The sequence below is a fragment of the Perognathus longimembris genome, chromosome 22, assembly GCF_023159225.1.
Source record: "Perognathus longimembris pacificus isolate PPM17 chromosome 22, ASM2315922v1, whole genome shotgun sequence".
Lineage (NCBI taxonomy): Eukaryota > Metazoa > Chordata > Mammalia > Rodentia > Heteromyidae > Perognathus > Perognathus longimembris.
In genome coordinates, this window is record NC_063182.1 from 14298251 (window position 1) to 14311019 (window position 12769).

Consider the following 12769-nt stretch of genomic DNA (forward strand, 5'->3'; position numbering starts at 1 on the left):
TTAAAGCAGATGAAAATTTCCAGATGTTTATGATGAAAAGAAGGGCTTCTGTTTATTTACAATATTTTTTCTAAATAATATGTGAACATAATTATGGCTTCATGGACTTCCAATTGTTCTATGCCTTGACACAAATAACTCTATTTAGAGGTAAATTTATTTGAATTACTACAGAGCTTTAAATGCAACCACAATAAATTCAGGAAACAGATTTATTTACTCATGTTCAAGGGATGATAATCTACATAAAGACATTCATGAAAGCATACCAGCTATGTCATTCCCGGATTATTATAATAAGTCCCATTTATTAAAACTTGTGAAACAATGGGAAACCATGAAATGTAATTTGAATACAAATATTGGTCCCTATCGGGTCTTGAGTCATAAAAATGTAGGAAAACAGAGCTTTATTTAAGATCGGAGCTGCTAATATGAAAGCTGTTTTTCTGAAGTGGGACTTGTAATTGAAAGCCCTGAAGATTTAGTGTAAACTCTTTGATGACAGCTTCAGCATTTATGCTTGATGATCACCTGCCAGGAAAGTGGCATTGAACATCTTCTATGTAGGAGAAGGTTTAGAACTAGGTTGTTTTTTTATATTTGTTTCCCAAAACACAGGCACCATTTGGGCTTTTCTAGTTACATATACAAATAGGAATAAGAATTTTGAAAGTTGGATCTTGGTTTCTTAGTTAGGCAAGTATATAGTTACTCATTCTTCCTTTTATGATTTAATTTTCCATATAATGTAAGAAAGAAATATTAAATAGTTTAAAGTTATTTTTACAGGACAATAACATTTCATAGGCTAAGATAAAACCAAGCTGCTAAATCTTACAATTTATCTGTCCAGCAGTTTATCTATGTAACTGCCCTGAGTAGGTGCTAAATGCTGCTTATCAAAGGGCCCCTAGTATTTTAAATATAACTCAGTAAAGCTACTCAAAACATAAAACAATTCTTCTCAGGCATGTATACTTTTTGTTAGAAGAAGGCAGGGGTCTCTCATGGATTAAATACTATGCTTATTTAATTTTCATACTCTATATAAATGGAATAGTTGAGGGGTGTAAACTGTGCTTGTTACTATGCATTTGAGTTCATATGATCTTTTCCTTTTTTTCATCAAAATGGAAAGGATTCCAAAGGAAAATAAACTGTCTTCTGGAGAATTGAAATAATAACTTTTAGAAAAGCCTAGATTGTTCCCTTGTGCAACTGAGCCTTGTGTAACTTCTCACAATCTCAGTTCTTGTAATGAAGCCTGGATGGCAAACTTGCTACTCGGATATATGGTACTGCATTTCAAAATTGTAGAAAGGTGTAAAACTTGTGCTTGTGGAAGTTGCTGCTCTGAGTAGCTCTACTTGCTTTCATAGAATCCTAGCATTATCCAAGCGATGAAATGCCCCTTTTAAGAAAGAATACTCGGTGGGGATGATGTAGCTAAGAGAGTTTGGCTGTAAAGCCTTCTCATGTAGAGCTTCCCTTTAAAATTATATTAATTTACAATACATATTGAATGATACTTTTACAAAAACAAATTAATGAGTTGGTCTTTATGAAAATGACTCTTTACAGTAAGTAAAAAAGGGTTATCACAGTTTTGGTAACTTGCGTAAGTTCATATCGAAAACAAACAAAACCTTTCACATGTTCTTAATAACTTTAAGCCTCACAGAGAGTGTGCGGGAGGGCACACTCAGTTGTACGCTCGGAAGCAGTAGACACCGTACAGCTTATGCTTTTTATCTGGGAATCCCACAAAGCGCACGGCAGCCTCGGTGGGACTGCAGCGCCTTCTTGGCCTAGAGATCGGGTAGCGGACGCTGCCGTCCGCCAGCCAGCCCGCATCGCAGCGGTCATAGCCCAGAAGTTTCCAGGCAGCAAATATCTGGCCCACTTTGGCAATCTGAGCACCATCGTTGACACATGCTTGCACGGCTTCGTCGTAGGTCAGCTTGGTAGGGTGGATGAGATAGTAGAAACGGCCTGTGGAGAGAAGGAGACAGAATCAATGGGCAGGAAAGTTCCTGGGCCAAACAGTGACGGAAACACAGGGAAGGGCGTCTAGGTGAAGGGAGAAGTCAGAGCAATGTCTGAAGTCCCTGGAACGTAAAGGATATAGTCACTTAAATGCAATGCCTCTAGGTCACTCTACTACTTAATTCTTCTTACTCTTGCCCCTTCTATGCGTTCAGGTCTGTCCTTTCAAAGCTTTAATAGGGAGAATGGACATGGCAGATGCATTTTCAGTTAGCTAATTAGTGCCTAAAAAGCCCTTCTTTGGCACTAGTGAAGACAGGATTCCATGCGAAAAGCCAGGGTTATTTAAATTCTAGCTGTAGCAAGGCTGAGCCTCAGCACAAGTTTCTGGAGAGGCAAAATTTGAATGTGAAAAGATCAAAAAACATTCCTGACATAAAAGTCCATTTAAAAAAATCAAAAGACCTCAAGTTCTTTTCATTATAGGTATCAATAAGACAGTATTCTCCTTCAAAGACTACTGTACGGGAATGCATAAAGTACAGGAAGTCACGTGCCACAAATAATACATGGTCGGAATTTAAACCCACATTTGTATTCATCCAGGAGCAAAGAAGATAACTCCATTGATGTTTCTCAGCTCCCTTCTTTTCAGCCCTGACAGTCATTTCTTGATTTCACAAGAGGGACAAGTCAGTTTCCAGTATTTATTACTTAGTATTAATTACTGAAATTTCTTCAATATGTATTCACTATGCATAAAATATATAAAATATGAAGTGACTGTAGTAACACACACTGAAGATTTCCTCAGTCATCTATGTTGCAGGTAAGATATCCTTGTATTCTCTTATCTGAGCACATAATCCCCCACTACTCACAAAATATAAATTATTAAAGCATAAATAACAATTGGTAGTTCATTTTGGTGTGAGATGACATGATTTGGAAAAATGCCATGGGAACATGAACTAGAAGGTTGGCTAAATTAGAGATCAGCAAAACACAGCATGTGAGTCAATCCAGTCTGCTACTGTTTTTGCAAATGAAATTTAACTGGAACACAGCCAGGACTGTAGGCCTGTCTATATATAGCTTCACTCATAGTTGTACTAGGCTGAGAAGCTGCAATGGAGTTTATATGACCACTGCAAAGTGAAACGTATTTACTTCCTATGTCTTTAGGGAGCATGTTGAATCTGTTTCTTTTCTATGTCCTCTAAAGTGCATTACTGGAGACTGGAAATTTAAAATGACAGCAGTGGGTTTTTCATAGTATGGGCTCAGGCCCAGAGACAGAAAGTTTATCTACATGAGTTAATATTATGCCTTTTCTGTGGTCATTATCTTAAAATTCTTTTGTTGCTACTGTCACTTCTGTCTTAATTTTTTGAGGCAGGATCTTGTTATCATGTCTCTGATGATCTGGAACTTGCTGCATAGCCCAGGTTTTTCTTAAACATGCCATTCTACTGCTTTAGCCTCCTAAAACTCTTCATCCTTTTTGAACAAAAGTCTCTACGATTTCATTTTGTACTGATCACAAAGATTAGGTAGCTGGTTCAGGATGTCATAGGAGAAGGGCTCGGGTTAGAAGACGGAAACAGATCACTTATCAGCATGGTTGGACTGCAACCTTTCAGGCCCAACATTACTTCTATTTTATTCTTATGCTCACTCCCCCTTTTATCCTGAGCTTTACTAATCATCCTATTGTATTCGAGAGAGGAAGTACATGTGGAATACTAAGCCACATTCCTTTAGCTGAGAGAGACATCACATTGAGAACATGCAGTGGCAAGAAGACTTGTGGCAGGAAGAAATAGACTTCATACCATATCACAATATCATCTACTTCAATATGTTGGAAATGAACTTTTCAGCTGGGGGTGGGGTGGGAGGGAATGTGGCAGGAAAATGAGGGAGGGGTAAGAATGTTTGACAAGTGTTCTCATCACCTTACTTACGTAACTGTAACCACTCTGTACATCACCTTGACAATAAAATTAAAAATTAAAATAAAAAACTATATGACCTTAAACTTAGAAGTGTCACAAATATTTACATTTTGCTTGATTCAAGGATATTGACAAAAACTATGCCAGTCAAAACATTCAAACTTCAGCAATCTTTCTTTCCTTTCTTCTTCCCTCCATCCTTTCCCCTTTTTGTCTTCTTTCCTTCTTGTCTTTTTATGTAGAAAAGACTAAAAGCCAAGGGTAGTGTTGTAGTGAAGTTTGGTGTTTGAAAAGCAGTTAATATCTTACCATTGAAGTTGGATGTAAAACAGAAGACATCATATCTGCTTTTATCTTTATCCCAGAATCCATAGTTCCTGACGCCAGGAACCGTGTTCTGGCCCCCACAGGGCTCTCGTGGCTTTGTGATGGGGTACTGCACAGACCCATCGCTGAGCCAGCCTGCATTGCACCAGTCCAGCCCACCCCGCCAGGCATCGTAGAGCTGGTCAAAGGAGGCAATCACAGCATCTTGGTCCAGACAAGCCTGTCGTGCCTCGTGAAAATTGAGATTATAGCGCCCTAGTCGTGGAAAATAAGGGAACACCACACCTGTCCAAAAAAGAAGGCAAGGGGTTATTGTTGCCAGAGAAACGATAAACTCTTAGCAAATACACTTAGGTGGTTAAAAAAACAACATAGTGAAATGTCCAACCCGAACTAGTGAGGTAGTGGTTTGGTCAACTTGAAATGATTTCTTCAAACTTCTCAGCCTTGAGAAACTCAGTTTGACAGTTTTACTAGTTTATTTCCTATGTCTATGGCTGTCTATTACAATTTGTTGTCAAGTTGCTCCTAAAACCTTTCAGATAACTAACTACCACTTAGGAGGCTTCGTAGTTGGAGAAACATTAAAGTGAATGTGCATATCGAAAAAAATCTAAATATATTTTTAAAAATATTAGTAAGCATTCTGTAATGAAAAACATTGAAGTATTAATGTAGATTTTAGTGTTCATTTTTTTCAGTTCTTGCAAATTATCTCTAAAAGTAGAGATTTCTGACTATCTAAATTATTAGTTTTCAGCTTTCCTATTTGTATAATTGAAAACTAAGGCTTTAAAGCATTTTCATCACAAACAGATAAAGGAAAAATTCTATAAACTTTCTCTAAACTTGTCTGGTATAGGACATGTAAAGAAGAGATATCTAATAAATGTCTGGTTAATGAAGATAAACTAAAAACATCATAGCAAATATGGATGTGACTTGATTTTGATAACTAAAATGATTCAATTGCCTTTTTTTTTTTTTGCCATTCCTGGGCCTTGGACTCAGGGTCTGCGCACTGTCCCTGGCTTCTTTTTGCTTAAGGCTAGCACTCTGCCACTTGAGCCACAGCGCCACTTCTGGCTGTTTCCTATATAGGTGGTGGTGGGAAATTGAACCCAGGGCTTCATGTATACAAGGCAAGCACTCTTGCCACTAGGCCATATTCCCAATATTTTAATTCTCAAGGCTAGCACCCTGCCACTTGAGCCATAGCGCCACTTCTGGCCTTTTCTATATATGTGGTGCTCAGGATTCAAACCCAAGGCTTCATGTATACGAAACAAGCACTTTAGCCACTAGGCCATATTCCTAGCCCCAATTTCCTTTAAAGACATTTCTTTGGGTCCAAATTTTAGAGGTGACTGAGCTGTTTTACAAAATTCTACACAAATTCTTGGAAGATAAGGATTATCAGACTAAGAAAGAAGCATTTCATCATTTACTGGATATTGAGAAATACATCTCTTCATATATTTCTCTCATAAAAAATCATTCTCCTATAATGGTTATAGTTTTTAATATTATTAAAAATAATTAGCCTTATAGTTTATGGAATGCAAAAAACCTTTTCCCATTGGCATAGTAGTTGGATGGGTTTTAGCAACTGTACCCCAAGACTACAGACCCTATTTACAAAAATGTACAAAATACCTAGTTAGTTCTTTACATACTGTTTCTTGAATATATAGCATAGAGTGAATGTAATTTGTAGGGATTGGAGGGGAAAATGGGGCAGTGGAATAATGTACAAATTACAGATAGCATAACCAATGTAAAAGAAATACTTTATTTCACAAATTGTCTCAAAAGTATCTATACAAAGAAAGTTTAGGTGTCTTAAATGAACTCTAACTCTAGTCTCATCTATAGAAGGCCTCTGCAGAACATGTTTGTCCCTCTCAGGCAATTCAGCTGGCATGGACATTAGAGGCAGAGATCCAAGAAGGCTTCCTGATCTCGTTCTGCTTTCTCAGGTTCTTGGCTGAGGGATCTATTAGCTGAAGCAGAGCCAAAGGAAGAAGGAAAAGACTCTTGGTTACCACTGAGTCCTGCTGAGGGAAAGGAAGAGGCTGGAGAAGGTTCTGTCTAAGAAGAGCTTTGGCCAGGCTGCCTGCTCAGAACCTAGCTAATGCTGAGAAGTGCTTAAGGCTCCGTAGCATTTGTGGCATTTGTCCTTTGTTCTTAGAAACCCCAGGAATGCCAATGAAAAGAAAAATATTCAATTTATCCAGCAGAAATTTCCTTGACTGTTAGAACTTAAGTGGTAGAAAATCTCAAAAAGCCTAAACTGTAAGAGAGGGGAAAAAAATCACTATTTGGGTTGTCTTCTTATTCCTAAGTGGCTGATGATGGTAACTGTGGATAATATAAGATTTTAAAATGTATAATTTCAAAGGCCTAGAAGATTTCTCAGGTTTCAGTTCATTATGGTGTTTTGCATTGGATTCTCATGGACATTAGAAAAATGTTTTCTTCCATAATATACAATCAAGAGATTGCATATTACTGTAATAGTATTAACTAGGTTATAAAGCCAGTACAGTTGAGTGGCTTTCAATTTTAGCATAATTTCTCACATCATTTTCTAGAGTCAAAGTGAAATATTGTAACTAAATGTTAAATACAAAAGAATAAATGTCACTTTTCTGATACAAGTAAAAATATTTACTTACTACATTTTAATTAATGCTTGATAATTTTGAAAAAATTATGTTCTAAGCCTATCAAGGTCAACTCTGTTATTCTGAAAGTGTTTTCAATGTTTCAACATATCTAATACACTTTGGGCATGATGTTAAACAACTAGATTATTCTCGAGCAAGTGTGAAAGGTTTGTGTTTGTTAGTATTTTATTTATTTCCTTATTTTAATGCCAGATAGTTAATAGTTCAGCCTCTAACTATAGACCTCTTCGCTTGATGAAAAATTATTCAATTCCTACAGCTGACTTGTGGGTGGAGTGGTTTCTTTAATGCATGAAAAAAAAAGTTAGACGTTTCTGAGTAGGAAGAAAAGTTTGATTATTATTTTTAAGTAATATCTAACTTAGTTAGCAACTGTATTTATACATGTATCCTCAAAATATGTCTAAAAGCTCTCCTTTTTTTCCTTGAAGGGATGCTATATAATGCTTAAATGGGATTATTGGATTTAATAAGTAAGATACTTCACATGGAAAACAGTACCGAGAGATAGGGAGAGATTGGTAAAATACATTTTTAAGATTCATAATCACATCATCTGATCCACCCTTTTTGCATATGTCTGAAACTTTTTCTGTTCCTAAAAATGTTCAAATTATATATTTGGTCATATTTTTAATCACTAGAAAGTTAATAGAATGCAAATTATTCTGAAAAAAATTCTCATTTTTGTTCTTGTTTTATTGTTTGCATCCCTGAGCTTTTTTGTTCAAGGGTAGTGCTCTGCTACTTTGAGCCCAGCACTATATCATTGTTATCATTATTTTTATTTATATTTATTGATTGCTGGTGAGTACTGTTGCACAATGGCATTCTTGATATAGTTGTATAATCCTTACTTGTTAAAGATTTTCTTTGTTTACTTATTCATTTAGTTTGAGGCGTTGAACCTACCCATGACTATTTGCTTGCTAAACTCTCACTCTACTGCTGAGCTACACATGCTCTCCATAATTCTTATATTTATTGGATACTATTTCTGGCAACATGATTAATTGTTACTAATCAGAAGCCGTTACCCTATGCAGGATTTTAGAACATGCAAGTATGTTTTTATTTCAAAACAAATTTACAAAAAATATAAAGATAATGACAAGAATAAAATATCCAAAAAGAATAAAAAAATGAAGGATCTTTAATAACAACAATTTTTATATCATCTGTGATAGAGAATCAGCAAATTATAAGCATGAGAGTTTGAAGGCTCTGGTTATGATGTATTTATTAGCCTACCATTGCCTCTTTCAGAATGGAAATTAGTTCTCAGTATTTGGTGTATGTCTTCTCTAAGACAATTCCTTTTTCATTTTGAATAATGTCAACATTCATAGCTTAATATGAATGTGAATCAATAAAAAGTGAAAAGCATAAAGTGGCATGCAATTAGGAGCCGAGATCTACAACGAGAAGTACTAAGGGCATTCTCAAAAATACCCTTTACTATATTGTGTGATTAATTAGGCATATGAAGCTAGTAAATACGCATTTGAAAGAAACATCTAGAAAATACACACCTATAATTTCATCAAAAGAAATGTTCTGTTAATGAAACTAGAATCGATTCTTCCATGTAATACACTGCTGAAATTACGGAAAATAAGTTGGCTTGTGGTATATGAGAAACTAAGGAAACAGGATCTCCTAAGGGATGGATAACGGACAGAAGAGCTTCAATGGGAGCACACTTTGTAATGCTATATCTACCTATCTATCTACCTGTCTGTCTGTCTATCTATCTATCTATCTATCTATCTATCTATCTATCTATCTACCTATCTATCCATCCTAGTTTCTGGCCCTACTAAGTGAACGGCATATACAAGAAATAAAATCCTCCTTCCCTCCAATGCCTTTGAAACTCTGGGCCATTAAAATTGTTTTTCTTTGCAAGAATATTTAAATAAATCTAGAGGGCTTTTTTGTTTGTTAAATTAAGTTTGTGCAGTCATTTCGCACAATACAAATTATATGTATTTTGGTGCAGATGCCTTTTACAAAGAATTCCATTATTTTGAAACTGAGATAATTTTGGAAGTATAGTAAAAAAGAATTGAATCCACTTCTCAATAATCATACAATAGAATTTGAATAGAATAAAGCAATTTCTGAAGACTACGGATTCAGTTCCACAGACTATTTCTCTTAGTTAAAAAAATGCTTCAATTTTGTGCATCAGTATATTACAAATATGAAAGCTGACATTGCAGGCTTACTGTAAAAAGAACAAAAGACCAAAAAAAAATATGGTGAGCATGAATTTTTGGTTTCTCCCACTATTGCTAAAGTAACCATTACACATTAATCCTCATTAAAAAATAAATGATAATTAATTACGACCTCTAAGTTAGCATGCTTCACAGATACATACCTTGTAAATCTAATGCTACCACCGCAGTGTCATCTTCTAATCCTTCAATCACCTCACACTTGTATCTCCCATAATCCTCCAGGGTGAGGTCTGTGATGACCAGAGAAGCATCATTGTCACTGCCTCCCTTCAGAAACACTCTACCCTGGTAGCCTCCATAGGTTTTCTTGTGATATCCCATGGAAACAAAAACATCGACTTCCTTGAGGTAATCTGAAGTTAGCTTGGTCCACTTAATTCGGATTTTGTGGATGCCTGAGCCAAAGGCTGTAGGATCTCGATAAAATTTACATGGCAGTGTAACATTGCCACCTCTGTGTGAGAAGACCTTGGCTTGCTCTGCTTCCACAAGGAGACGGGGGCCATTTTCTGCTACAATTAAAAAGAAGACAAAGAAACAATCATCAACATCTTCTCAGTCCGTTTTTGTGTAATGTAATATGCTATTTATATAGGACATATGACCAAGAATAGCTTTGGTGATTATTGTCTTCATGTAATCTCTTTTGAATCACAGAGAAAGACATTCTTCATATCTATGAGGTATCTATTGTGTAATCATGTCTTTTACAACAAAGAGAAGTGTACACGTGATCATTAAGGAATGCTGGTTACAAGTTTCTAGAGTTACCTAAGTTTTGATGATCTCACAACAGTTTCTAAGTACCCAGAAGAGAAGTAACAACTCTACAACCATTTCAGAGAAAACATAAGCCAAAAAAAAAAAAAAAAAATCAAAGTAAGGTAAGCCTAACCGGGTTTACTAACACAAAAAATCTGAATTGCATTCATAGAAAGAATAAAATAACAGATTCACTTTCATTGAATGGTTATGGTCCAAGACCTGAGAGTATCTTTGTTTTGTAAAGGTTTCTACTCAGATTCATCCTTGTGGTAGCTGTTCTGGGGCACTTCAAAGAACATGGAGTTACTTCACCTTCACACAAAAGGAGACATCAGAAAGGATTTTTTTTTTTTTTTTTTTTTTTTTGGCCAGTCCTGGGGCTTGGACTCCGGGCCTGAGCACTGTCCCTGGCTTCTTCCCGCTCAAGGCTAGCACTCTGCCACTTGAGCCACAGCGCCGCTTCTGGCCTTTTTCTGTATATGTGGTGCTGGGGAATCGAACCTAGGGCCTCGTGTATCCGAGGCAGGCACTCTTGCCACTAGGCTATATCCCCAGCCCCCAGAAAGGATTTTTAGTGAAGGGATTTGTTAAACTTCAAAAGTACTTGAGATATAGTCTTCAAAATTTGGAGCTAAAAGTAGATTTTTCTGAAAAGCCAATTAATTATTTTCTTTTTTGTTTCTTTAAGTATCCCTCTGCTCTCCTGTTGCTTTCTGTTATGTCCTGCTATACAGCTGTTATTTCCATCTTTCTATCTCTTGACCTTCTCTTTTCCCATCTTCATCCTCCAAGGTCTTTATTGCTTTCTACAGAATATCAAAATGTCCCAACTCTGCCAAGTCAGCAGGAATGTCATTTTTAAGAGAACCAGCTGCTATTTTCAGATCTTGGCTTTCTCTGGGATTTCCCCTGGTTAGCACATTGTGTTTTTGACCTTGACAAAGTCTCTTGAGGATGTGCAAGGTTTGAAAAGGAGAAAGCATGAAAGAACTCCTGCACATATACACCTCTCCTCCCTGCACAGCTTTCAAAACAACAAAAGCTACTTTTCAAACATCTTTGCAGACCCTGATCCTTAGGCCAACAGATATTGTATAACTATTGCCCATGAATTATTTAAGGTGCACAAATCAGCAAGAAGTCTAACCATTTGTCATGAGACACATCTTAACATTTTGTTATTTAATAACACACACACACACACACACACACACACACAAACACACATACCACTCTAAATTTAAAACAGGAAACATCTAAAAGTCAGACACTTTATTTCTATTTTTATGACACTACAATCAGACATTGCAAGTGATATTAAAAAATGAACATGACATTTCACTTACAAGTGGGCACTAGTCATCAAAAAGTTTAACAAAGCCATCAAGACTCCCTCTTTTAATAGATAATGAAATGGAGCCTAATTACTTCATTTAGTATTTAGAAAAACTGAATCACAAATCCAGCTCATTAAACATATTCTTAGTATATCATTCTTTAGCCTCTTATTTAGGACCAAAGAATATCAAGGAAGGAAAAATAAAACTAGCTTCAGTTTTACAATATATGGAATTCCACAATATCTCCAAAGGCTGTATCTAAGTTCCATATAAACAACTCTCATCTATTTTCTGGTAGAGAAAAAAATGCTGTTGACTAGACTTGCTTAGACGTTTTGGGGGCCACTTGGGGCCCTGCTATCTGGTATCTTGCGGGCAGTATCTGAGACTGGGGTCTTGCTCTGCTGAAATGGAAGTTGAGATATGGCAAACTGGCATAAGAGGTCACAGTTTCATGATTTGTTTTCTAGTTGTTCAGTTGTTCAGCCCATAGGCACTGAGATTAAATAATGTTATAGTAATTAGGACTAAGAGCCTTCCAGTGACATAGGCCTTAATCTAACCTTGCCTCCTCAATTTACTAACTCATTAGTCATTGGCAAGTTGGGCAATCACTATTTTTTCATGGGAAAAAAAGATTAGTAAAACTACGATGTAAAGGAGACCCAATGCACATGAAATACAATATGGCTAGCCACAAGTAAGTAAACACTTATCCACTAACTTCCTACTGCAGCAGTTTAACTCAGAATGTCAAGTATGACAATGTCCAATACTGAGCATAATTTTATGGCTACATATAATGCTTTGAGCAATGTTGATTGGAAAATGAATAAATCAAATGCCACCTGTAATATATAATAGAGTCGGGAAAGGTGCATGGTTTACTGTAATCATCTCAACCTACTCCAGAATGAATGTGCTGAATGATTTTATAAATTACAGAACCAAAGCGATGACCAAAAGTATTGTAAAGAAGACTAAGACTTCTATTTTTTTCCCTTTCGGTTAGCTGTTTTTGTAGTATTTTAGAAGATAAGCTTCTCTGTCTCTGTTTCTTTTTCTCATTCTTTTTCTGTGTGTGTGTGTGTGTGTGTGTGTGTGTCTGTGTGTGTGTGTCTGTGTGTGTGTGTCTGTGTTTTAACTCCATAACATTGTAAATAGAGGATGACATGTAATATAATGTTGAAAATAGAGTAGGTGCCCAAATCTATCTACACACAAAGTAGCCTGACAGGATGTCTGAAGTTCTAACATCTTTTTTCTCCTGGGAAGGTGTGAGGTAATGGAAGACAGAAGTCTCTGATTGAAATTTGAAGAACTTCAGGAATCATATGTAGCCTAAATAGTGCTGAAGGGCCATAAATTCCCAACACAGCTTTGATCATGTTTTAATTTGCTATTTTTCAGATCTATACTGAAGGTTATACAGCATCAAGAATGATTGGAGACCC

The 12769-nt window shown here is 36.2% G+C and overlaps 1 protein-coding gene across 1 annotated transcript in view; it reads right to left on the minus strand.

The window, feature by feature from the left end:
- Window positions 1–355: 355 nt before the first annotated feature.
- The window catches only part of Hapln1 (hyaluronan and proteoglycan link protein 1), a 61815-nt gene continuing 49401 nt past the window's right edge, over window positions 356–12769 (minus strand). The window contains exons 3-5 of the mRNA XM_048331503.1: window positions 9351–9722; window positions 4257–4559; window positions 356–1995 (exon numbers count right to left, since the gene is read on the minus strand). Of these exons, the coding sequence (XP_048187460.1) occupies window positions 1706–1995; window positions 4257–4559; window positions 9351–9722 (965 nt within the window). The 3' untranslated portion in view covers window positions 356–1705. The remainder of the gene's footprint in view (window positions 1996–4256; window positions 4560–9350; window positions 9723–12769) is intronic.